Source organism: Lagopus muta, chromosome 12 (genome assembly GCF_023343835.1).
Source record: "Lagopus muta isolate bLagMut1 chromosome 12, bLagMut1 primary, whole genome shotgun sequence".
NCBI lineage: Eukaryota > Metazoa > Chordata > Aves > Galliformes > Phasianidae > Lagopus > Lagopus muta.
Genome location: NC_064444.1, coordinates 14,841,875 through 14,869,702, shown reverse-complemented (window position 1 = coordinate 14,869,702; position 27,828 = coordinate 14,841,875). Strand labels below are relative to the sequence as shown.

The following is a 27,828-nucleotide window of genomic DNA, read 5'->3' as shown; positions in this document are numbered from 1 at the left end:
ATTTAAACAAATGGGAGTCCTGTCATCATATGAGAAATATGAGTAAGGCATCAGATAAATAAGAACTTCTAGTTTAACAGTGTTCGTTTTGCTAGCTGCTGTAAACAATTATCCAAATATGCCAGACAGGAAGCAATTATTGAAATGAAATTTATAAAACCACATTGAAATAACACAATAAGCCAACAAAAGCATTCTAGCACTCGATTTCTCTTCCTTTTAGAGTTATCATTGTTTGGCATGTAAGAAACATTCAGACAGTATTAAAAAGAAGTTATTACCCAGAGTCATGTGTTTTGGATATGATCTAAGCATAATATTAGATTTTTTAATTATCAGCTCCACAAAGTACAACTAGCAAAACATAATAAAGTTAGAACAGATAAGTTAAAGGTGGGAAAGAAGAACCAGTGATGAATAAATAATGAAATTACAGCCCTTTCAGACAATTATGAAATTTAAAGATATTTCAAGCTGTGATATTGGAAGACACTATCATGCTTTGCGGAGTCTGTAATTCCTAATGAATTCTGAACTGGTAGTGCTACATTGTATTATTTCTGCTTGTCAAAATTTGGCTTCATAACTGCTTTTTCATTTGCTACTCTATTTGCAATTGTAGAACTGCTTAAACTTTAAAATTTTCTGACAAATAAATATCAGAAAGTGGTTTTGGTCTTAGTTTCTCCAGGATTATATTCCACAGTATTGTAGTAATATGGTTGTTATTTGTGGAGTTCTGTTTACATGTTAGTCTGCCAATTTCTGCTTAAAATTAGCTTTGCACGTGGTGGGGGTAGGGAGGGGAGGTGAGTCTACTGTTTGATGTTGTCAGTTGGAAAGCCAGCAAGATAACAGAAATGAAATTTGTGTGTGTTTACTGTAGCTTTACGGCATCTTTTATTTGTTTAGTTCTCTCTTACATCTAGTTAGAACTCAACATGTTGAATATTTGAAATTAATTGAATATTTTCTTTAATAAAAATGAGATTTGCATCAGGAGAAAGAAACGTGCTTTGCACTTAGAAGGAAAGTTAGTGTTCTAGGTTTTGCATAGAAAAAATACGTGCATCCGTAAGTATTCCAAAATCATTAATTATAAATATTTTTATTTTTTATGTGAGCAGCTCAAGTATTTTGCTTTTGTTGGTTCATATGTAACAGTTTGTACAAGAAGGTTTATCAAAAATCGAATCATTGATCAAAATGCTTTCTCAGTTAACATGTGATTATATGGACAACCTTGAAGTACGAGTATAAAAAGACCAAAGGAGCGTTAAAGTTTCGTAACAGAAATGTAGACGTGCTTCCCAGTGATGATTCCTTTTTTCCATTAGTGCTCAACACAATATGAGGCATTCTTTTATCGTTGTGATAAACTCTTTGCTTCATCACGTGCACATTTAGCTCTGTTAGAAATTGCATTACGGAAGTAGTATTCTCTAACACAACCAACTATGTTGTTATTTAGAATTGCAGTGATTTTTGGTAAGATTCAGGGATGCTGTAGTTTTTCAGATTGTGGTGCTTCTTTAGGATGAACTTAGAAATGATAATTTTAGATGCAAACTGTCACAAGTTAATGTTGAATGATTTTTGCAATTAACTGGATAGAAACAGAAGATGTTCTGTGCATTGGAGCAATCTTATAATGCTAAGTTCAAGCAGTATTATGGGGTGGTATGAAAGCAAGTTATTCATCACCACGTAAAAATGTAAGTTCCTTTTTGCTATGGTTAATCACTTTTTTCCCCAGATGTGGAAAAAGTTCTTGTGTTGAATATTTTACTTGCTAGCCTGAGTTCCACTGAGTTCAAACTCTTTAGATTTGTGAACAGACTTCCATTTCAAAATTATTTTAGATACAGGATTAGCAAACTTAGGAAATTCCAGTTTGAATTCTTCTGGGGAAAGGAAGAATCTGTTGATGTGGCTGCTCCTTTGAAGTTCCTTGGCTGTCCATCTGTCTCCCTGCTGCCTCCCATCGTTTCCTGTGATGGCCCCAAGTGTACTTGGCCATGAGAGTCACTAGCACGTGTGGAAAGTCATGCGCTTACCCAGAAGAATAGCAGATGGCAGTAACAGCTTCTTTTAGCCTGTCCAAGAAATTCACCATGTTGTGGGTAGAAATTTAGGAATCCAAGCACCAATGCTTTGCTCCCTGCTGGTAGGGGAAAAGGTGCTGAACTGTAGATTTCTTTCATTGTATGATTCAAGTGCTGGCTATTTTCTCTAAGTAACTACTTTCTAGTAATGATTACCTAAGAGTTGAGAAGCAGCTTTGGAGAAAACTGGAAAACTGGTGGCTCTATAAGATGTGCTTCCTAGAAGAACTCTTTGATTGGGGTATAACCCTCAATAAATTCCTTTGCAAGGAATTAATATGAACCTTCTTATCTCCATTTTGTATATCTATATTCCATTACTCTGCCCCTTGGTAAAATTATTGACTTTTGTTAAACAAATAAATTTACTTGGATAACATACGAGAGCATGAAATAATTTAAAGCTTTATAAAAATATTTAGGGAAATAAACCTTAATTTGATGTGGAGAAGGAAAAAGAGGTGGGTTGGTTTTTTGGGGTTTTTTTTTCTTGTTTTGCTTTTAAAGCAAAAAATGTAGTTTAAGAGTTACTAGAGGAAAATGAGGCTCTTGAATAGTGAAGATTATGGAATTTAAAAAGAGACAAATTTCTAACTCCTGCTGCCTTCAAAAACAAAAACAAAAAATAAACCAAGTTCCTAGGAGCTGTGTTTATGACTCAGAGCTGCATTCATGCTACTTCTGTCCTCAAACATTTTTGCAACTGCTTTACTAGTTCTTTTAATACTGATTTTTCAGTTTTCTCATACAGGCTTTTAATAATCTTCTGGAGTAGTTTAAGCTCTTGTAATACTTGTTGGTTGATAGCATGTGCAAGAAATGAGCAACTTTCTTAATACAAGATGCCCAAAAAAGTCCTAAAAATTTCCTAGAGCTCTGTTTTTTATTATTTTACTGTTTTTCCAAAGCAAGTCTATTTTTTGCTGTAGGTCATATTAATGGTAATAATAAAAAAAATAATAAAGAAAAAAGGAAAGAAGAAATGCTGGTTCATAAAGGAAAACATTGGATGGCTTTCAGAGCGTTCACACATACTCCTCAGGCTGTGGATTTTCTTCAGTCCATTGGTCTAGTTGTTCCTCTTATTGAAATATTGTGGCAGGAAAGGAGGATTAAATTACTGAGGCTGTCAAAAAGGACAAGCATTCTGCCATAAGTTATCATTATCACTAGGTTCCTCAGTGGAAGAAAATACAGTAAATCCCTTCAAATATAAAGCAGTAAAGACCACTGGCTTTTAAAATCATGACTGCTATTGCCATTAACAGAAAATGACAGCTATGTGGCATGCTTAGATGCTGCTTGTATCTTTTTTGACAGTATGCACATAAACCTGCCAGTGACATGCCATTAGATCACATGACCTTTCAAATTTGATTCTGGCATTATTGCTTTTCCTTAGGAAAGACAAGGGAATTAGATGTTTGTTTTTCTTTGTTCTTTTCTTCATGATCTTTCTTGTAGAAGATGAAAAATAGTCTTAAATAATTATATTAATTCCAATTTGCTTTGCAGTGATACATGTGGATAAGGCAAATAATCGCGCAAGAAGAGAGTATCTCAAGTCTATACTTCAAAAGCCAGATCTAAAAACTGACAGGTACATATTAGCACAGAAAAACTCCATAAAAGGTCTTTATAAAGAGCGCTTAAGGTTTGCCTTTTGGCTTGTCTTGTTCCTTGACTATACTGACATATCTAATGAACTAGAGAGAATTCTGTTTCAGCTGGGAACGTTACCTACATCTTGCAGTGGTGATGGATACGTGTTTCTTCCCTGGAGTAGGTTTGTGTGGCGTGGGACATCACTGTCTCTTTTATTGCTGTGTTACGTGTTTAGTTCTATGTTTTGAGATTTTTGTTAACAATCTTGATTTGCAAGAGCGTGAGTCTATCATCAGCATTTCATCAGCACTGAATTTTAAAACTGCGTATAGCAGAGTAGTACAGCTTTTGCTTTCTGAATTTAAAGAATTAAGAGTTTGAAAGCTTTAGAAAGTGTTCTTTAGCCCTTGAATTTCCAAAAACCTATTTATAATTTGATTCCACGGTTGGCTATTATATATAAATTTAATTTGCAGAAGAGAACATTTGTTGATTCTATTTGAAATGTAGGGTTAGTTGTCCATCTCTAAAATACTTTTTATTTATTTTTATAGTAGGGTAGGGTGATCCCTCTTCATTCTTTTTCCCTTCTAAAGCAAAGTTTCACGACTTTGACAGGAAATAGATTTTATTGAAATGGAGCACGAAACTCCATGAAAAGATCCTTGTGGGAATGGAAAATATCACAAAAAGAATTCTGAAGTTTGGAAATGCAAAAGACATAAGCAAGCAGAAGGCTGGTTTTATCATATAGAATAGGAAAGTGGATAATGTGCTCTATTAAGAATTTAATGAAACAGAGGACTGAATGTTCTTTTTTTTGTCCCCTTGGAAATAATTCAGTGAAGAAAACTAATTAGTCTTTTAGGCTACAATTTCACCTATAAATACTGCAGTGTCTTTTATTTACCAAATCTAATGTAGATTGATTGAGTTGAAAAGTTCAGACTGTTTTTGTTTATGAATTAAGGTACAACAACAGCAGAAAACTCTTTTTCCAGAAAAGAAGCATTCATCTTTTATTGTCACTATCATAGTAATGTTACATACATAGGTTGTTTTATTTGTTCTCACTGTGTGAAGGTTCTGTGCTGACTAGATAGCAAGGCAAGAAGTCCATCACTGGACTAGTTCCCTACTTCAGCCTAGCAAGAGTACCACCAAGCAACAAAATTTATGAAAGGATTGTTATACACCAAATCTTTTCAGTTCTGTGCATTTTTAAACCTGGCCAAATTGTATCTTCAACACGTTTTCTATCACAGGCCTTACAAAACTAATATCAGAGTTTTTTCAGCTGATGCAGGAACTGAACTTTACATTTGAGCTTTAAAGTTCAGGAAACCAAGTTATCAAGGATGTAAATATCATTGAAAGCTGCCCCAGTGCGCTTTAGCCTGACACTTTATTGATGTTTGTACTGTGCCATCTTACAGGAGCAGTGATAGTATATTAAGTGTATTGAACTGTGTAGTATGTTTTCAGGTGAACTCACTGTCACAAATGTAGCTAGAAATGATGCTTGTAATGATTAATTCCATATTAGAACATAAATAGATGCATTACATGTGATCATGCAATCTCATGTCTCACACCACTTGTTATAAAATCAAAAAACGCATGGATTAGAACTTAGTAAGGCTATGTCTGTATTATCTGGCAGTGGGAGAGAATCTCTAGAGCAATGTGTCTGTTCCTAATGGTCTGATATTCACTGTACATATTTTGGGATGATTTTCATAATTCATAATACTCCTAGCTGATCCTATTGACTGACTGTCTTTTTGCAGCAGAATGCTGCAGGGCTACTTCTGGAGCACGTCTGGTTTTGACCATTACAAGAAGAATCCAGTTAACAAGTTCCAAGACTACTTTGCAAACAAAAGAACTGTAACTGGGGACAGCTGAAAAGTTTTACTTCATAACAAGCAATACATACATCCAAGCCCAGACACTTTCATTAAGCGTGGCCTGACTGAACCGAAGTAGTGGAACTTCTCTTACAAGCTTTGCTATCAAAGATTTTAGCCAATGCAACATAAATGACATTTAATCTAAACTAAGTATTATTGCCATTCGGTTGTTTTTAGTTCTTCACATCAGACAGCTTGAATGGTGTTGGACAGTGGTGTGAAAAATGAAAAGAAACAAAAATACCCCTTACTACTTTTAAATGTTGTGTAAATTAATTTTCTGAAATACCTGAAAGTACGTAGGTATAAACTTGGTTTTGGGAAGAAGTGCAAAGAAACGAAGTGACTTCTACTACTACTGCTAAATAATGGTAAAGAGGGAGGGATAATGTGACAGGAAGGGTCTCTCAAACTATTGTTTTTGTTGAAAACATTGCACATCATTAATAGAGAGATCTGGTTTATGCTTAACTGGTAATGTAGAGCCTTTTTGCCTTCTTCATATGTTTTTGAGTTGATTTTAAGCCCTTTTGAAGGTAAAAATCCTTTTTTTTTTTTTTTTTTTTTTCCCTTTCTTTTTTTGCTTAGCCTACTGTTTACAGTGGTCAGTGATCCCCCAGAAGACAAACAGGATCTTGAATGTGAAGATATCGGTTTTGCTTATGTCAGCTTGAGAGAGATATTTCAGAAAGGAAGGGATGTCATCGAGCAAGATATTTTTGGTGAGTTCTAGAGGCTATTTTACTGTTACCTTACTGAAACCAGCAGTTACTTGAATTTCTTCTTTGCATAAGAAATTCAAGCAGTATTGTCTAAGTAGCTGTTTGACGTTGTCTGAATAAGAAATTTCTTAATATCGACTAGAGATCTCCCGATTAGTTTACAAAATTTTCAAAGCTGTGTCATTTTGTTATTACTTAGAATGCAAATTGAAGGAAAAAAGAAAAGGAAGTGAAAAATAGCATACTCAGCTCAGAATAATCAGTTGATAAAACCTAAGAACTTTAAGGACATGCCTGCTTACTATGACTCTATTTTGTACAGTATGCTTCATTCAAAAAGACTGTAGATATATATAACTTTGTTATTAAAATTTGTGTTAACAAATACTGCATTGCTAATTTCTGTATTGTGCTTAAAGTAATTCTGTAATCTACAGATTTACCTTAAGTTTGCATTCTCTGTATAAAACATGTCTCTGGTCAAAATGAAATACCAGTGGCTTTGGTTTAGGTCTAACAGTTTAAAGTAAGATTTCTTCTGTAACAGACTGACTGAACTTTCACTGTGACTTATTAAAGCAAGATGAGGTGAGTAGATGTGGAACCTTCTGTTTCCTGTGTCTTATGATAACAGGTTTATGAAGCAGAGAAGGTTATTTGGTCTTTTTATAGCAAGGTGTCTGGTTTGGCCCTTTCTGATCTCCAGGGTAGCAGGAACAGGACTATCTGTTGTTTTTGTCATTACCTGCTCCACTCCATTCTCATTCTCCAATATGTAAAGCTAAGTAAAGAATAAGCTGGGAGTGTATCTGTTAACAGTTAATCTCCTATAAAGGTAAGTGAGCAGCATGATTACCAGTAGTGTGCCTGTGCTTGCAAATCACTCTTAACAACAAGAACTGTTAGTCCTGGTCAGAAGCTGCACTAATTCTTCTACACTCGTACGTCTGATTACCATACCTCGAATGATGGGCTGATTAGTGAGGGAAAGAAATAGTTTCTTATCCATTCCTATTATCATGCATGATTTGCATCTGTGCAATTACTAAAATACCAAAAGTATTTATCAAAGTTCAAGGAGCACAATAAGAATTCTATGAAGAATTAAATTGTCATATCCTGGAAAAATAATACACAGATTTGATGCAGTTCTTTCTGTGACTGAACCTCTTAATTCTTTTTCCACCAGTCATTTTTCTCCAAGTAGTTATACAGGCATTGTATCTCTTCCAAAAAGGTGTTTCATAGTCTCTCATTGGAAACTTGCCTTTGTTGTGGATTTTATCGTCATTTTGTCACCATTCCTGTTTGATAAGATTTAATAGTGACATAAAAGTTATTTTGTTGTGTTGAAAAACATCTTTTACAAAACTCTTAAAACTCTCAATTATCATCTGAGATAATTATTAGAATAAGAAGAACACTAGTATTAGTTGTCTTAGGTAATCATTATTATGTAATGCCAGCTACTTCACTGTTGAGAGGAATATTTCCTACAGTCATAAGGTATTCAAACTATTTTGTTTAACTTTATGTATATCATATTTGTGAAAGCAATAGTACTGTATACAAATGCAATTATTCTTGCTCTTATCTCCCCATCCCTGCAGATACTAATTTGTTTCGTAGTAAAACACTACTGAAGCTTATAAAGTTTATCTAATGGATTGGATTTTCTAAAAAATAAAAAAATATATTGGCTTCTTTTTCACCATAAAAAGTTTGGATTATTCCAAGAGGGAGATTTCTAGTGTCTCTTGATAGTTAAAACACACCCTTGACAGTTAGTATCTTTTTCATATGGATTTACGGTAATGCTGTTGCCAGTGGCAATGTGACACTGTCATTCTAATCCTTCTTTTAAAAGTTAGATGCTCTAAACTTCTTTTATACTTTTTGAGGACTGGATGAAAATGAGCATATACTACGGCATATGATAGTATGTCTTGGGGATAACGTGACAATATTAAAACTGAGGGAAATTAATTAATATTTTCTATTTTCAATCAGTTACCCTACTATTCTTATAAGTGAAAAGAATGATTTCCACTGAAATTTCCTCTTCAGATTGGCATTTTGTCCAAAGATACATAAAATTTGTTTGCATCTCTAAGAATAGCATCCAGTCTGTCCTCTAATAGCTGTGTCAGCAAGGTAAATGATGGAACATTTATCCTTTGTTTTTCTTTCCCTGAACTTAACTCTGGCTGTCCCAGCAGCCTGGGCATTGTAGCACACGGTATCACTGCGTGTTCCCCAAGTATTTATCCCAATCTTTTTAGTAAATACATAACCTTGCTGTTTCTTTGCTGTACACATAGCTTTGAGGAGATGTGCTGTCAAGATTATTTGGTTTAAGTCCAATTCCTCCTAGAGTCATGTTAGACAGCCTCATTACTTTTTATGCAGGAATGGGAAGTAACCTCATTCTTGACTGTTAGCATGTTTTTAATCAAAGCAGCAGAGAATGTGGCCCTCAGGGCTTATGTAGATACTGTAGAAGAGTGCAATTGTAAATCACATTAGCTAATTTCTGTAAAATAAAAATTTTAAATACTGCTTTAAAATACACATGCACAAAGATGAAGGTATATTGGATAAACACCATCCTTGTCTACTCTTTGCTATTTTACAGCACACAGAAGCCTACACTGCACCAGATGGAAAGTAGCAGTTTACCATTTAAGTACCGATAGCTCCCCAAACTGATTTGTCCTGGTCATCTAGGCACTGTATAATGTATATACTTGCTGTACAAAATACATCCATCTGCATGTTTTTTACATTTCAGTGGTATTTACATACATGGGTATGTCTCTAATAGCTTGCATTCTGATATCTGAGTATCTGTATTTGTGAATTATGGAAAATAAACAATTTGCATAAGCAGTTTTCATACAGGAAGTTCTCTTTACTTGAAAATTAATTCCAATGGAAATGCTTTTGTTTGAAGAACTTTGTAGTTCTTAGGGTGCACAGGTTCCAGTAGGCTGAGTACTAGGTCCTACTTCTAATGAGAAAGTTGGCTGAGAGCTTTCTTTATAAATCCTATAGGGCTGAGTGCCAGAACTGGAAGCTATTTTTTTGTTCTTTCAGCACATGCTAGGTGCCATTTAATCTATCCAAATCCTAAGCAAAATTATCGGAACAAAACCAAAGCCTTAGATTAATTTACTAATGCTGTTTTCTGATGTTTCCTTTCTAGTTTTTGATTCGCAGGATGATAGTGCAATAATTGGTAAGCTTAAAGTAACAGTGGAAGCCCTCCATGCACTGCGTTCAGTCTACGAGGAATGCGAAGATGACTAGGAGGCATGGAAGGGAAGTTTGCCTACAGAAGTTTCTTCTGCAAATACATACTTGACAGTGTTCAAAGATGAGATCTTCACAATTCTTAGAATATATTTAATGTATAATTTATACAAAAAGAACTCTTAATTTATAATAATAAAGTTTACAAAACTTTTCGGTCTGTTTGTTTTTATATTTCCCCCCTAAGGCTGAGTATCTCCCCACAGTGGACAGCGCCTTGTGAATAATTAATACCTACATGATTGAATGATGTGCTTTATTTGCATTTTCAACATTTTTTCCTACATAAAACAGTAATAAAAATGCAAGTCAAATTTTTAATTTTTAATAAAAAAAAACCCATAAGCCTTAGAAAACTGATTAAAAATACTTTTATGTTATCCCTAATCACCCCGCTAAATGGAATGCCTGTGATTAGCCTCATTAAGAATTTTATACTGTGAAGATTTTATTAAAAGCAATATATGAAAATTACTTGGATTAATGTGTTAATCTGCCTCTTTAAAATGCTAATATCCATTTTATGCACATTAAATCTCAGTATGTGTTTTCTTTGATGCATACAGTTCCTATCAATTAAATATAAAAAATGAAGCTAGTTGGAAGACTTATTAAATTACAGCAACCTTTTTTTCACTAACTTTTGCCCTTCCGCTAACATTATAATCAGCTGTTTATGATTATCATGATTTGAAGTAGGGGGAGGGCAGGCACAATAATTTTTCTATACAGTAAAAGATTTACTTTCAGCCAACATCTGTCAAAGCACAAAAAGAAGCCATAAAGCATCAGATTTTGCTTCACCTAGTTTGAGCTGTAGGGACAAGCAACTGTGATTTCATTTGTTTTCTATCACTTTCAGAACTTCTATCAGACATGGAATGAATTGTTGTATCTGAATAACCAGTGTCTATCTTGGAAAGTTAATTTTCTAGCTTTTAACCAATCTCATTGAAGGATTTAATTGATATTTTTAATGGAGCTGTGAACCAGTGCTGCAAAAGGATTGTCTCTTGAGAACGAGGATATAATACATTTCATTTTTTAATTTACTTTTTTATTTGTCATTTTCTTCAAAGGATTTTATGTGCTGTGGATTTCCACTGTTTGCAAACAGGCTATGTTTCTTCATAAGCATATGTAAAGTATTCAGGGAGATAAGTAATTTATTAAAATCTACCTAATTTGCCGTGATATATTAAATCTCTGCTTCAGTGATCACAGACCATTTCATTTAGAGAATTAGGCATTCCCTCTTTGTGTGATTAAAGCTCTGGAAAATGAGTTCTTTGCTCCTATTTGTGAACATTCAAAGCCTGCTAATGGCAAGAAGATGGAATAGATTATGAGACAATTCATTACAGTTCAACAGGAGGGGAAAAAAAAAGCAGCTATAATGCAGAAATGCAAGTATGAATATCTGCATATAGTTTGAACCATCTGTGCTCTAATGGCTTCAGTAATGGCTCTTCATCTTCAGTAGGCTTTGAAATGACATCCATACAATATTAATTTGTTGATGTACATTATGAGGCCATTGGAATGAATATTCTCTGACCACAGAAATCTCTAAATTCCACCGTGAACTGATGGTTGACTCCATTTTAGGACCTACTATCTTCAGGAGTAGTACTTCTCATCCAGACTTTGCCAATCCTTGCAGTATTTCATTCCTCTGGAGCTTTTGGGAGACCACAGACAGCTGCATTCCTAAACCCCTCCATTCTTTGGTTAATGGCCATATGTTTGTTGTCATTTGGGCTGGCTGTTAGTTCATCATTTTTGGCCACTATTTCTAGCTTTTTTTGGCTCTGTACATCTATATTGTCAATAAGACTGTTACTATACATCACAGTAATTCGAAACAGCTAGATTCAACACCGAGATTAACTGAGTGGCTTTTTAGAAATTTAGTTGTGGTATTCTGCCAGGAGGTTCTTATTATTCTTCTCATACTTTGCAAACCAAACTAAATATCCTGCACGTAAACAAAGAAGCAAATTGTCTTGAGTTTTTTTTGTGTGTGCCTGTTTACTGACTTGCAGGAGAGCGATGTAAGTGGTGCTTGTTTTCTTCTGAAACAAACCATGTGGTAAAATTAGAAAATCAGTGATGTTCATCTCACTTAAACGTTTACAGTAACACCCTTAGCATTTAATCTTCACCATCTGAAGCTGAAAACTGAGAAATCAAGCATTCGTATATTCATTAAACACAGACCTCTTTGGTAAGTTACTGCAAAATACTCCAGTTGACATTTGGTGACATTGTGTTAACTGTTCTCAGTGACTCCAACATTAACAAGTATAATTTGCCTCAGATTCCTAAGCATGTTTCTTGGTAAAGCTCACTATTATCTGGGTTTTTAAGTTTGTTTTTTATTTTGTTTTTTTTTTTCTTTAAATTTATTTCTATTCATGTTTATTACTAAGCAAGATATATTCAGTGAGCATCTATCCAACAGGTGGATTGTATTATCTTATGTGACATAAGCACGTGAGCTTACGAGAAAGTTTTGTTTTTGTGTTAAGTAGTCTGTATTTCCAACATGCTCTTACACCTCAAGGCCACGTTCTGTGCTGTACAGGGGAAGCTGATGTAATCAAGTACTGCTCAGATTTTAGCTATGAATGGCTTGCAGAAAAAAATATATCTGTATATATGACTAATGCAAAAAAAAAAAATCTTTTTTTTTTAATGTGTGCAAATTGTTAATGAACACATTCCTTTTTGTATTTTAAGAAACCTGATTGATGCTGGGTACTGCCGTATTTTAAAATGCTATTTAATTAAAATACTTTTGTACCACATATTTATTTATTTTGAAGTGTAAGTTGAGTAAAGATGCCAACAGTGTTCCTTTATAAACTGATATGGGCAGGGTTAGATAATCTCTGTTTTGTGGTTTTGTACCGTTTGCCTTTACCTGTTACATCTTTTAGCTTTGCTGGCATCTTCCCATTCCTCTGTTCTCATGATGTCCAAGGTATGTGAGATGTAAACTTAAATTTAGCTCAAAATTTCTCTTTTTAATGTTGCTTTTAACCTGTTGCAACCTATAACCTAAGGGTGAACATTATAAAAGCAAGTACATCACGAAACAAGGTAACATCTGTGCATCAATTTTGCTGTATAGTAAATCTCAGTTTATCAAATTATAGGCTTATAAGAGTAAATATAACCTAACAACAACAAAATGACAGTAATAACTTGCTTATGATAGAACCTCTACAACTGAAGATCAGTATTTATGTTAATAATATTGTTTTAAAATGTTCTTTATTGATTCAAGGCATAATAATACAGTGTTGTAACCCAGGAGGTCACAAAAAAATATCAAGACTAAGAATGAGCTGTTGAATTTCATTTTCTTGTTTTCTATCATAACTGAGAAATAATTTAGGACTTAACAGTAATGCAATAAGCTTCGTGTTGCATCTTTTGAAGCCAGAGAAATGTATTACGTATGGGTTAGATTTAATGTAGGTGATGGTAATGAATCCTCCATCAGTTTTTCCCAGTGTATTTTATAACACGATCCATTTTTTAATAAGAGATTCTTAACACTACTGTGGTTATGCAGTTTTTGGTAATTGGACTAAGTACAGGTCCTTCAGCTAATATTAAATTGGATGTGTGTATATGCAGGTATGAAACTAATTGCAGAATATAAATCCACATTGATGTTTCTGCTTGTGATAAAAATTGCTTTCAACGTATTATGCTGTGTTCGTTTTTTTCCACTATTTTTGGCAAATTTTTAGATTATCTATGCATCTTTTCATTTGGGCTGGGGTAACTTTGTGGATTTAATCAAAGTAATTATACAAGCAAATTATTTGATTTTTTTTATTTTTAGGGTTGTTTTTTCATGTTGCAATGTAATCTTGACTCACAGGACAAAACTGTGAAAGTCGCATATAAAGTAAAGACCTGGGTCTTAATTTTTTGAGCACCAAACTCACAGTAAATCTTGAATCCATAGGCTTTAGAGATATTAAAGCTTCCTTTCTAAAGATGTTGCCTGTTAGTCAGCTGACAGAAACTAGCTGATTTTGCTGACAATTTGGTTTGCTTGGATATTTTTCTTTAGATTTGTAATTGTAACATATTTTCTGGTTTTACTGTGGTTTATTCCTGGTTTTGTTGTGTTAGATTATTTGAAGACTAAGATAAACAAGATAAACTGAACAAGACCATACTTGCATTGAAATTACGTTCTTCTTGCCATTCTTTCATTAATGCTTAACAAATGGAATTTAGATTTACAGAGAAACTTTCTTCCATGAGCTGTAAGAAACAAGAATCTAAGCCTGGAAACTCTGCCCATACCCATTCCCTGTATCAAAATATGTATTACTCCAGTAATCCAACATCAATAACTGCAACAGTGCAAGACAGGTCTTGCATGCAATCTAACTATGAGTTATTTAATGTTTTGTTTTTTTTTTAGATTTGGAAAATAATCTCTGTTCTGTTTAGACAAACCAGCATTCTTGTTGAATGCCAAATGATTTCTGCACTAAAGCTGCAAGAACTGTGCTTTCCTTGAAAAACTATTGGAAAAATGTCAACTGTGCTTCTACTACAAAAGAAAAAGAGGAAAAAAAAAAAAAAAGGAAAAAATGGGAAAAAACAACAGCAGCAAATGAAGAAGCATTAACAAAGAAACAAAAAAAAAAAAAACCCCACCCAAAATACTGCGAATGTGAAGTTTGTCTATTTCTGAAGAACTATCGTGCAGCTCACATGCAGTGAGTATTCTGGCTACTTACACGTAAGCTTATATTGCTGCAAAAATGAATGGCCTTTGACTTCAATGATAATGAATAACTGAGAATGCATTACTATGTGTAGGGTAATTTTCCCACAGAGATGAAAGGATACACCACTTATTATCCTGCTTCAAAAGTGAATAGTGATTGCAGTAGTTTTGTTGAGTTCTTCCTCAGGATGTGTTATCAGCAGTTACCATAGAATACCAAACCTAGACCCATTTGGAAACTTTCCAGTGAATTGATAATGTCAGTGGTATAATTCGTATAATTTGTGTAATTTATAGATGAAATGTAGAAATATTTATAAAGCACTATCAGTCATGTGTATATTAGCTTATATTATTATAATCTGAGCAAGAACATATGTCTTTGTGGTGGTTTTTTTTTCTTTTTGTTGCCAATTTATAGTTAAGCTAAAAAAGTTAAGGTAGTGATTTATTTCAGAAACCAATTTGCAGTTATCTGTGTCAAGTCTTAAGTGACCATGCTTTTCATATAAGCTGGTAAGAGTAACGAGAGATTACATTTGCATTCACAGGATCTGACAAATAGGACAGAATCCTGCAACATAACCTCTGCATAGCTATTGATGGATCCCACATGTTGTGGAAAGCAATGATCGTTTAAGCTAATTCTACACATCAGTGCCCGTCATCTGGGAGAAAACAGAAAGGATTGGCAAGCTTTCATAACTTGCCTTGATTCAGCTCAAACTGAGGCTTTCCTCCACTGAGGAGTGACCATTGCTGAGCAGAGGTACCTTCAGCATTGCCAGCAAGGCTGCTTTCTTCTCTCTCAGGTTGAGGTCAGAACACACCAATAAATAGCTTGGCTGCTGCTGGGGCGAGTGGAGAGAGGAGGGAAGTGCAGAGAGGACGTCAAAGACCTTGGAGCTGAGTATGCCTAGAGTAAGTGAAGTGGCTGGTAGCTATTCAGTGCCTGAGGAAAATGGATTATTTTGTGTGCAAGGAAACTGGGGGATGAGCCTGAGGCAGAGAAAATCACACTGCAATCATGCTGGGTAATGCAGAGAGACTAAAAAATAACATAAACAAATGAAAGGGCAAATTGAAAAGCAAACATTGTAAAGAAAACAGTTTTCTTGATGAAGTGAGCTTTGATACTGAGCTCTGTGAGTCCGTTTTTGTTTGTCCATTCATCTGTTTAAAGTGTTTACATTAGGAAAATGTTTTGAAAAACCTCTGCTGTCACCTTACTTATGGGACATATTTAACCAGGGTTACAGCAGAAGCAAGTGTGTAATGGGTGTGTGCTTTCTCTTCCCTCATTTCAGAATAACCTAGCACAATCTGGCAGGCTGTCCCTCCAGGATGACATGTTCTCAGCCAGTGGAATTGCACCTCCTCATTTCCTAATGAAAAAGGAATGGAACTCAGTGGTTTGGTTTCACCTGGCATTCAGTCCCATCAGACAGTAAAATAGCAAGATGTTTCTCAGCCAAGGGTTTAAAAAAAAGAAAAAAGAAAAAAAAGAAAGCCCCAAACAGTAAGTTGTAAAAGGGCACAAATTATAGGATCATGAAGTAGTAATGTCTGGTGGTAAAATGTCTGCTTGGTGGTTGTTTTCTTTTGTTGTTGTTGTTTCTGTGTTTTTAATGATTAGTTTTCTTTCTAAAGCAGTACGGTTAGTACCAGTTACACATATGCTTTTGGAGTATTAACATGAAATGCAAGTTCATGTCAGGAAATGCTGGAGGGTGGATGTTTTTCACATCTTGTAATCCTTGTTTATGCTATGCTCTGTCTATTAGGAAAAATACAGCTAAGGCGCACTAACCGAAACAGAAGTTTTGTGTTTTAAGGTGGGGTTGTGTTCAGAGAAGTAATTGCTAGCTGCTGCACTGCTGAAAAAAAGCAGATCTGTACTGTGTTATTGAAGGGTCTCAGGGCGCTTCAGAAGAAAGGTCTGCAATCAGTTTCTTACTTTGTTATTGTAGCTTGTCATCCAGTGTACTTTACCCTCATGTTTGAAGCTTAAATGGAGCATGAAGTTCTGTATGAGTTGCTTTCCAGTGTTTGACATCCCTTACTTGAAATCATGATTTTGCCCCAAATTTGCTAAATCTCACTCCAGTCCCAACCACTTCGTTTTGTGAACCTTCTATCAAGACTAGCTCTGGGTTGTAGGGTTTTTAGATGTTCCCATTGGCTGGATTTAATGTGAAAATACTTTCACTCTACACCCTACTTCTTAACTTTCACCAATCTGATAATTTTAACAGTTGGCATTAAAGGGAAATCAATTAACTGCATATTAAATTCCATAACTGTTATACTCTTCTAATCCACAAGTCATAGTTATGCAATGAAAAAATACTGTGTTGACTGCTTATACCCTCTGATGTCATGCCTTTGTATTTAGCATTTGCTGTCCAGGAAAATTAAGAACAAAACCTATTTTTCAGGTGATATAAAACATGGCACATAACACAGAACATCGGTTTATCCTTAAATAATAATAATAATTTATTTTTAAACACAGTTAATTTTGCATGTTAACAGCATTAATGAATATTTTGCTGGTTTTAATAGCTTTTATGTTACTGTCTGCTCTACTTTCTATGTTGTTAAATTACTTCTATAAACTGCTTCACCAAGAAAGCATTGCTTATCACATTGCAAGTGTGGAAAAATATTCTGAGATTGGTTTCTCACAAACCCTGTGACAATAAGCCAGTTGAATATAGTTGTCTTTCAGTTTCTCAACAGCTTTGAGTGCTTATTTTATCTTGCACCATTTTGTCTGCTACATAAACCAGATATTTCCTCAGCATACTGCCCAGAGAACAGAGCAGGGGTTAAAAACCAAAACGTTACGCTTTACAAAATTAATACAGACCACACAACAAACTTAAGTAAATATTGAAAGTACCTACTTCATGTCCTTATATAGCAGAACACATGAAGTATGACTTGTGGGTTAAAGTTGCCCCCTACTGTCTGATAGGATATTTGCATACTAAACAGGAATTTCCCAATAAAATTTGTGAGTATTTTTCCTGCTGCTTCTTTAAAGAACATACCTTAATTCTAAATTATAACATTTCTTATGGAGTTATGGTGCATACAAGAGGAGATGACATTAAGGGGGGAAAATGAATTCAAAGATTTTTAGTAACTTAGACCTTCTATATAGCAGTGTGCATGGCCTTGCAGCATCTGAAATGTACTGCGGTCTTTTCTCCATTCGAAGACCAGTGAAAACCAGCAGGCAGCACAAAGCTGATTAGTACTAAGGGAGCAGTTCAGTTCTCTTTAGGGACACACCTGAGTGTGAAGCAGTTCAGATGTTCATGTGATTGCATAAAAAATTGGAGGCATTAGAATTGAAATTATCTTATTCTTTTTTCCTACTTGTTTACTGCAGTATAAATTTTGTGAGATTTCACACGGTAGGAGTTTATATATAATGTTGAGGGAATCTGTATCGATTTTGGGTGTTACAAACCTTTTAAAGGGTTTTGGTTTCTAGTTAGTTCTTTTAGACTTCTCCTTTCTGACCTCTGATTTTTTTATATGATGACCACAGTGTATTCTTCTATGATTTTCTGACTTCCAATAATTTTTGTATGTTCAAATCTTGTGGATGTAAAAGCTTTTATATTTATTTCTTTGTTTTTAAAACATGCCTTTTCAGAAAACTGTAAACTGACATTCTGTTGATCCTTTAAATAGCAGTAGAAAGTTCAGCTTAATAATCTGTGGATGCTTACTAAGAATTTGTCAACATTACAAGTGAGCTAACAATTCAAAACCGTTACATGCATAAATGCTTTAAAGAAGGAAGTTAAATGAATCACAAATGCCAAACCACTGGGAATTTTGTAGACAGCATTGTCCTAGTCACAATATATGCTTTTATTTATACTGCAAACATTGTGCTTGAGAACAACAGCAGTGGTAACAAAACAAATGCCAATGTTTGTTTTCAAATTATGTCTGTCTGAACAATTTGCATGTTAGGATCTTAAATTATTCAGTAATAAATGCCAAACTCTCTAGCACATGATAACTGATACCACATTGTTATTATTAACATTTAAACATCATTTTTGTCGAATATAGTATTCTCAAATCTAGTCCTTGATTTACAGCTTCTGTAAGGAATCTTTATCACATTTTAGAAATGGTAGCACAGAACATTATTTTGAAAGGAAAAAAAGTAGGAGAAAATGCATATCTACAGTTGGTGAGGGCTGAGGACACATTAATAGCATAGTGCAAGTGACTGTACAAGGACAGAAATTGCAGGGACGGTGGTGTATTAGTGAAAGTGACATATTCTCTTTCTCCAAGTCCTCGTACCCCTTGCTGCTCTGCTCTATGCTTCTTAATTGCAGTATAAGACCTGTTTCTAATTCTGAAGATTCATTGGTACTGTTGAGGAGATGGCGGCAGCTTCTTCAGCATTGCTCTCAATGCTAAACATTTTGCACGCCTGCACGGGACAACTGAACAAGTTCAAGTAAGACAAATCCTAAAGTATTTACTAAACACTTTAAAGCCACTTGTGGCTCAGAAATGTCTTGAGCTGAAAATAGGTAGAAGGTGCAAAAATGTCAATGGGATGTGCCATATATTCTTGCTCTGTTGTGATTTTTTTAGGTACACTTAGACACTGCAGAATTCAGGATAGTCAAAGAGATGGACATGGAGCTTTTCCTTAACCCTGCATCATCAGGGTTTCTACTTTGTTGCCAAAGGAACTCTTCAGCATGTACCACATTAAGCAGTATAGCAGATGCTTTTAAATGGAAAATGAAATGACCTTATGAAAGATGGAGCACGGTACAGGCTGTGAGTTCTAATTACTGAGGTTTGTTTTTCTTGACTTCCTTGAATGCCAGACACCATGAACTGTACACAATTTTAAGTTTGGGGTAACAGTGGAATTGAACTATTCTGTAATGCAGTCGTGACATTATCACTCTGTGGTTTGCTGATTTGCCCCTATTTCTGTTTTTCCAGCCACTATCATAATTTCAAGAATGTATGGTTTAGTGCATATGCTTTGAAGTCATTAGTAGATATGAAAATATATACTTGAACAAGCAACTGCTGTGTTGCACAAGTATGAACTTCCTCTCATCTGAACTGTGGTGTGGCTCCAAAATATTTGGTTTAACAAGATTTCACTGTAAACAGAACATACACTGTAAATTTATCTGTATTAAATTAAAAAACATGACAAATATGTTTGTAAGCATTCACAGAGACAGACCAAGCAACGGATGTGATCGAGTATATCTGAGAAGATGTTGGATGATCAATTTCAAAAGCAGGTATCTGACAGTATTTCTGAGGAAAGAAAGAGAAAAAATGAGTAGAGAATAAAATAAAGTATTTAACACCTCCCTAAATGTATGGCAAGGAAAAAATCCATCTGTCAAATTAATAGACATGTGCTGGTTAAAAAGAAACAAATTCCTCCCTGTGTCAATACATCTACTGCAGTTTCCCATTAAACATTCTAATAATTTCTTTCTTTCTTCACTAAGTGCAACATACTTGACTGAAAAGTAGTTGCAATAACGTGAAGTTTTCTGGAAAGCCATGAATACCTTATGTGAATGGGAATGTGTTGTTGCCTGTTGCTCCACAGCCATTAATCTGATGAATAAAGAGTTTGCACATGGGTTCACTCAGAGAGTTAACATCTGATTTTACATGGAAATATTTGAAAGAAAAAGTACAGCATTGCCTGAAGCCTGTTAGAGAGACTTTGGAGATTTATTTAATACAGTTTCTTGCTTTCATTCCTGTTGTCTACTAAGAAAAGTATGCTGTTTTGAAATATAGAATGAAATAAGAGGAAACAAGTCAAACAATGTTCCTAGCAGAGGAAAAAAATATCCCTTGCCTCAAACATATAAAACCTGTTTTCAGTGTTCACCTTTTACTCTACTACTTCATTGCCATCAACATTAAACTAATGATTTCTAACCCCTGCACTGATTCATTTAAGATAAAATAAAGGGATGGGAATTACCATCATTTATCAATATGAAACATCTTTCTTTACTAGGATAATTATGTCAACCATTCAGTTAAAAATAAAAAAATAAAAATTTTTAGTAATTATATTTTCTCCGTGGAGATAAATGCTTGTGGGAGGAGCCACCAGTAAGTTGAATATCTGGAGTTACTAGTGATACTGAGTAATGGCCTGAACAAGGACTTAGAATGATTTTGGTTTCCCAGTGAGTTCAGGAGGTCTTCAGTCACAAACTGTGTCCCTCTTTGTTGCTTCGCTCCCTACTTTTGAATTTATTGACTATCAGATGTTGAGGGAGAGGAGAGGAGAAGAAAAAGAAATAGGTGGGACACCTGTATTAGCTGGCTGAATATATTGGATAATCTCTCAGGAGCGAGGTTGTAGGTACACAGCTTCTGACAGTTACTCCACCTTTTTCTTATTGCAGTGTACTGGATGTGGATGATTAGAATAATACTTAATTGGGATTGTCCTTGCTTCTTCCTGTACTGTTCTAAAGGACATTAAGGAGACGCTTGGTTTATGCAAACTCTCCTGAAACCAGAAGTTGCATTGTTTGGACAAAGTATATTACATGTTGGGTTCATGTTGCCCACTTGGTTTGAAGAACAAAATGAGTTGCTGCTTTCAAACAATTGTTGTTCAGCAAATTGCTCTCTCCCTCAAATATTTTGCAATAAGTTTTAGATTTTTTTTTCTGACTTGAATTAGTAAATTGTCTCACGCTTGTTTTGAAAGAGAAAAGCTGCATGCAATCATTTGTTCTGTCTTATCTCTTTGGTCTGAGATCTGACACTTGCTCACTTCTGAGTGAATTCAATTCCTTAATTGTTCTATGTACAGTTTTAAGTATGTGTTCTTTGTTGCTGGTTTGGTGGTGGGTTTTCTGAGCGAAATTTGCTGACTTGTACAGATTTGTCTAATCACAGGTGGTTGTTGGCTATATTTAAATAGCAGCTGGGTGTCCTTAGAAGATAAATATGCAGCATTCATGTTCTGAACTGTGTTCAGTTGCTTATGTAGTGTTGCCTATAGAGACCAGCTGTCCCACGTGCCTGCAGATCAAGTCAGGACTCTTTAGATGGTTCATGACCCAATTGAGAGAGCCAAAGCAAGATAGTGGGAAATTTTTTTTCTTTGCTTTTAGCTGCTCATATAGACAGCAAATACTGACTCAGCACAAAAGCCTCAGCTGCTTCTGAAACCACTTGGAATGTTTGGCTGTGACTTGTCAGCTAAGCAGCTTCCATAAGAAGGCTTCTTTTTCTTGCCAAACCTTCATGTATTGGAACAAAGCTTGTTTCAGAGCAGGCTTTGTCTTCATTTAGCTTGGTTATTAACTTAGGAAGATTAAGAAAAGATACAGAGGCAGGCTCTTCAAAAAAGGGGCTTTGTTGGCCTCCTGAAGGGTGAGAAATAAAGGCACAGTGAAAAAGAGTGGAGAGTAAAATAAAACTGCGGAACAGAATGTTGGTGAGGGAAAGATCTTTAGCTCTGAGCTGCAGTCACATGCTACAGTGCAATCTTTTAAAGCATAATGTTTCCAGAAGCTGGCTTTTCCAAATGGGTTACTGTTGTATTGAGATGAAATTATCATTTAGTTTCATACCCTGGTATCTGAGACAGATACAATAGGAAGGAATATTCGGATTGTGGTTTTCAAAAGAGCTGTTGACACCCATCAGTTGCTTGTGCAAACTTTGATTTGCGCTTCCTTGATTTATACTAGAACACATTCTGTTCACAGACTGCATCCTGTTCTGTTATTAAATGGAATTGATTTAAATTTGACCTTGCAGAATTTGAATGCTCCTGAATGGCTACAAATCATGTATTTAAAGAGCACTCTGAGTAAGTAAATTCCTTAATGTTTTTAATATCTGTTGTCTAGTACAATAGAGGCATCTTGGAGTTAATACATATATGTGTGTGGCAGATGCAAGGCCTGCATGAGGATGTTCATATCCACATCAAGGCTTGTATCAGCTCAGCATGATGCAGCAGTTGAAACTGGCTGTTTGCAGAGCTTTGGCCAGCATTAACAAAAAAATGAAGAAGAAAAAAAAAAATGCTGGGTTTGCATTCCACAGTGCTGTTGTAAGTCTGCCTCTATAAACCTTCCTTCATGTGGGTGCACATCATTCTTCAAGCACATCCTTGGTTTCGACTAACTGTGACTCACATGGATAATGTGTTAATCTGACAGCTAATCTTGCTAAAAGATGGATTAACTACTCTGTGCACATGACAGAATATCTAGCAAGAGGCATGATTTTCCCTTTCAAATACTCTGTTTTCTTCCAGTAGAGTCTTTTTACTCACGGGGACCATCTGCTGATTGAGAATGGCTATACTTACTATTGCTTCTTGAAAAAAAGATTATTCCTTATGTCCATACTACCTCAAAAATCTTCCCGAGTTTTTTCTCTCTGATGATTCTTTTTGACATTTTCATATCATCAAAGTTAACTATCTTGCCCATAAAGCCATTGAGGATGCAAAGACATGTGTGAGCCATGCCTGGTAGTTAAACACTTTCCAAATCAGCATTATTGGTCAAAGTTTTGTTTTGTTTGTTTTATGTTTTTATTTTTTAAAGTCTTTAAGCACAGAGTGGATTTCTGATTAAGTGAAATGATACCTTCTAATTACTAGCTTTGTCTGAAACAAAATATGAGAGCAATTAAATCTGGTTTTTAGAAGAGACAAATTTCTGTGATATATTGCTACTATAGGCTCAGAAATTACAAAAGAAACATGTAAAACAGGAATGAGGTAAAGCTCATCCCATCTGCTGTGAAGGTACTAAAACTAGTCTTGCTGGCCTAAGTGAAATTCAAAAAAGAGTAGATTGGGGCAGAAAGCTGTACACAATACTGAGCATACTAAATAGCTTTTATTCTTGGAAGCAGCAATATGGACAACTGCAAATTGACACCTAGTAATGGAAATAAAAGTATGTAATTGATAACTAGAGATTCTCTTTCATGACTAACATTATAAACTGCTGCATTCTCCACTTAGTGAGAAGAAGGAAAAGCTCCCAAATTGTTTTTGTATGCATAAATTGTAAAACTCAGTGGCATGAAGTATTGGAAATATATATTACAATAGTTTTAGTTTGTTATTGCAAAGCCTGTTTCACTTGTAGTAGTTTCTGAAATAAAAAGAAACCTCAATTTAAATTTTCCTATTACCTTTTACAGTAAATACTGCAGTGTAATGTTTTGTACTTTCACTGTCAGAGACTTGCTTGCACAAGGCAGCGTACATCCTCGTGTTTGGAAATTTGCTTATGTATTCACTGCCAAGCAGGGTTTCACTTCTTCAACAGTAATCAGATATTAGTTTGACTCTGTGTGGAAATGTGCAGTAAATCAGTAATGAATTTTTCCATGTGTCTTGCATAAAATCAAAAAAAGGTTATCTAATGGAAGCCAGAATACCAGAAAACAAGTTCTACTGCCATATATCAAAGAAAGAGTGCAGATATTAAATAAATAAATGCTTTGAAGTGTTGACCTTAATAAAATGAATTGCTAAAGCTGTTTTATTTTGGAAGATTCTTTGGTTTAGCTAATGAGTGACTTCAAATATGAAATTAACTTGTTTCACCTAATTATGTAACATCTTTTTTTCAGGGTGTAGGACCTGCAGATATGTGATTCAGTCTGAGATCCGCCAGGCACCCCAAGATATACTGCCCAGTTAAATCACATTTCTTTACAGCTGTGATCCAAACCATGAAGTGAAAACTCAAAGTAAGTGCTTTCAAACACCAGAGTTGTAAGGAAAAGTTTCTGAACTACATTGTGCTGCTTTAAATATATTGACTTTGTCACCATTGTAAATGGTAGCACAACTCCTGCTCATCTAAGGAAGTTGGCCCTAGTACTGATCTATTTAGATATTTTTACAGACACATGAGTTAGGCTATGCATTCCCATATGAAAGATATGTATGTGATCATATACACACATATATATTTAGGATAGGCACTTATGGAGGACATTAGCAACTATCCCTGCAGCTAGTTACAGTACAGAACTGACATGCTTTCTCTTTTTTTCTCTCTCTTCTTTATTTATCCTTATACACAGAGAGAGATACATACGTCTCTCAACATTGTATAATATCTAGATCTATTAGATTGTATTGTGCATGTGATTACAGATTAAAATAATAATAGCTCACAGATGAGTTTTTTGGGCATCTTTTGGATTGTTAGCCTTTAAAAGCAGTTTAATCTTATTTTATTTAGGCAGAGTATGATTTTTTTTTTATTATTTAATTAGAGCACACAGGCTTCTGTGATATTTCATACAACGTATTTTGGAGCACATCTCAGCATTTGGGCAGGCTAAATTTAATATCATTCATCTGCACGGAGAGCTTTCCCTTGCACAGAGAAAGTCATATGCATTAATTACCAGCTACCCTCTGTCTTATGACTTTAATGTCTTTAAAGTAGCTGGTGAGGGTTATTATCAATCATTTAGGATAATTTTCTGAGTGATAAGAAAGTAACTGTTAGCTCACTGGCTTAAAAAAAAAAATCTCTGTATAGACAATTTTGCATTTCATAAATGACTATGAAACAACTGATTTCAAAATGAGAGAAATTAATAAAAGGATACAATGCAATTCAGTACAATATGTTCTTAAACTTATGTGCCTATAAAGCTCAGTTCCACCTGAAGAAAATAGTTTGTAATAAATAGCATAGGTAAAAAAATGGTATTTTTAATCTGAGAATCCACTACCTTGCAATAAACCTGGATACTCCCAAGTGTTTTTGTTATTGACATAATATGTTAACCGAATCAGCAAATAGGTTTCAATTGGATAATCACCTTCACGGCTATTACTGGCATTAAATGTGAAATTTATATGAAATGTATAGGATGTGTAATTGACCTGCCTAATCAGTAGTTCAAGTTTGATTCAAATTCTGAGCCTGTAATCACTTTAAATATGTTGAACTTGGAAGTACTGGCTAGTTCAAGTGGTGATTGTCCCAGCACTGAGCGAAGTAACATGAACTGACAATTGTACAAATTTATGATACAATCTGAAAATAACTTTCATAAACATAAACTAAAAAATCATAATTTTGCATAGTTATGGCTTGTAAAACCAGAAGTTTCACAAACGTTTACCAGAAGTTACCCTCAGTCTGAAAATAAACTCCTGTACCTGTTTGTTTCACATAAATATAGGGATATAAAGATTTGCGGTGGCTTGATAGCTTTTGAATCATCTGCAGTTCCCACGCATTTGAGCGTGGCTTAGGAAACCCTCTTGTGACTACAGAAGGCAACACGTGGGCCTGCAGTTTCCTTGAGCTGCCGAATCTTAAAGGGAGTGAAATGCACCATTTCAATCCAACAGTGCAGTGCAAGGTCCTTATTTCTACCTTTTATGTGTGAGCTATATAGTTTCATCTTTTTGATCTCTCTGGCTCTTTTGAGAGTGACTTTTGGCCATGCAAACTCTTCGGTATGCAGTGTTTAGAACCAGGCAGATTTGCCAAGTGCGATCTAAAGTGATCTGAAGAGTATCCCTTAACTTTGTAGAATAATAATAATAATTTTAAAAGTGTTTCTGGTAATTGCAGCTTTCCATGCCCATACCCTGATTCCAGCAATTCATTATCAATAATCTTCATATGTTCTGACTCCCTGAACAGGGAACATTAGTGATATTAATTGCTTCTTGTGTGCAGCAAAAAATAAACAAAAAATAGTTGGGAAGTAGTTATTCTGCATTTCTTGGTTTTATGGAGGTTTTTTTTTGCTGCTTTGCTGCATGGAATCAATACTTTGGTTTTTGAATAAGTGAGGCATAGGAAGGAAAGGATTAATTATAGTCATGAGCCATGTATTGTTAGTCACAGTGGTAACTGTAGGCATACTTTACTCCTATAAATAGCTACCCTTTTATCTAACATCTTTCAGTCAGATGGTGTTCCCTCTCTCCTCGCTAAGACTCTACGGTCTGTATTTCAGCAGTATGTTTTATATGTAACACAATAAAATCCACAAAATGTGCTATTGCCTTTCCTTTTAGTACAGTAGCACAAAATGATAAAAGGAACAATTGGTGTAGAGGATGAATAAGAATAGTCAGGTTTGGATTTAATTTTCTAAATGAATTCAGCTGGACTGGCAGCCCTGGAGGTGCCCTAAAGCAGAGGAATTGTTAGAGAAGTTTAAATTAGGTGATAATTGCTGGACAGAATAAAAGTTGAACAACAGTTTTTCTTTCCTTCCGGACTTTTGAGGAGAAATGAATTGGCTCAGCAGATTGAGAAACCAGGAAAACAGCGGGCTTCACACATTGTTTGTACTGAAAATTAAAACCTCAATAATGTAAAAATGCTGAAAAGCCTCCAAGTACATTCTGCAAAATTCCAAACTTGCATTGCCAAGAGCGTATTTACTTAGGTTATGGCTCCACCTACAGACACGAGAAAGAAAATCTTGTTGATGGCATCTGTCTTGATTCTGGGCCTCCACTCATTTGCCATGTTTAACATCATAAACTCTCTCCTTTAATTTGGGTCAGCATACTTCAAACTGAGTTTCAGTCCAAGTTGAAGCACCCAATCTCTGATTATTTCCAGAAAAGCAACAAATAAGGTTATGTGTGTTGATGTCCTAGTATGGTTAGCTTAAATGGTTAGTATGGTTAGGTAGTTTTTATCAGCAAAAGGCTAAAAGGCACCAGAAATTTTATCGTATCACCTTATATATTTATCGAGTTCCTTTAAAAAATAATAATAGTAAAGATTTTTACTCCCTATCTCTTGTTTGAGAGGCCCTTTAAGCATGTTATTCCTCAGATGATGAGTACCATTTCATTATTTAAATGTACAAATGGGCTTTCTTTTATTTTGATTTAACGCAGCTTAATTTTAAACAGATAGTATGTAGTCCTTACCCTAATATTAAGATGAAGTTTAGAAAGAGTTACACTATTTATGTGACTAGACAGCTGACACAGTGCTATTTCATTTGACATTCTTTTGCCATTCAGATGTGAGTTGGAATCTGACACAGGTTTTCCATGTTTTGGAATAGTCAGTGAGAGGAGTAAACACCCACTTGTGAGCAAAATGGAAACTGAGTGATTAGTAAGTGCAAGTTCTACTGCTGCCTGAATGCTACTCTCTCAAATAATTGATCTTATGTGGGTTAAAAAAAAAAAAATAATTGTTTGCTTACAGAACAGGAAAAGTAGAAAATAACACAAAAAGCAGGGCAAAGACTTAAATATGATAAATGGTAATAAAAAGTTGTTAGTTCTTAGTTCTTGCGTATGGACAGTTTATGAGAGTTTAGCTACTGACTGCAAAATAGTGGCCAAGGAGTATACA

The 27,828-nt window shown here is 34.9% G+C and overlaps 1 protein-coding gene across 5 annotated transcripts in view; it reads left to right on the top strand.

Moving 5' to 3' along the window:
- RPGRIP1L (RPGRIP1 like) overlaps positions 1-12,322 on the top strand; it is a 59,608-nt gene extending 47,286 nt beyond the window's left edge. For 3 of the 5 annotated variants that reach the window (XM_048958916.1, XM_048958913.1, XM_048958912.1), the window contains exons 22-24: positions 3,621-3,705; positions 6,212-6,345; positions 9,551-12,322. In XM_048958916.1, coding sequence (XP_048814873.1) covers positions 3,621-3,705; positions 6,212-6,345; positions 9,551-9,654 — 323 coding nt within the window. In that variant the 3' untranslated portion in view covers positions 9,655-12,322. The remainder of the gene's footprint in view (positions 1-3,620; positions 3,706-6,211; positions 6,346-9,550) is intronic. The other 2 variants (XM_048958915.1, XM_048958917.1) reach the window with 2 other exon arrangements.
- The last annotated feature ends 15,506 nt before the right edge of the window (positions 12,323-27,828 follow it).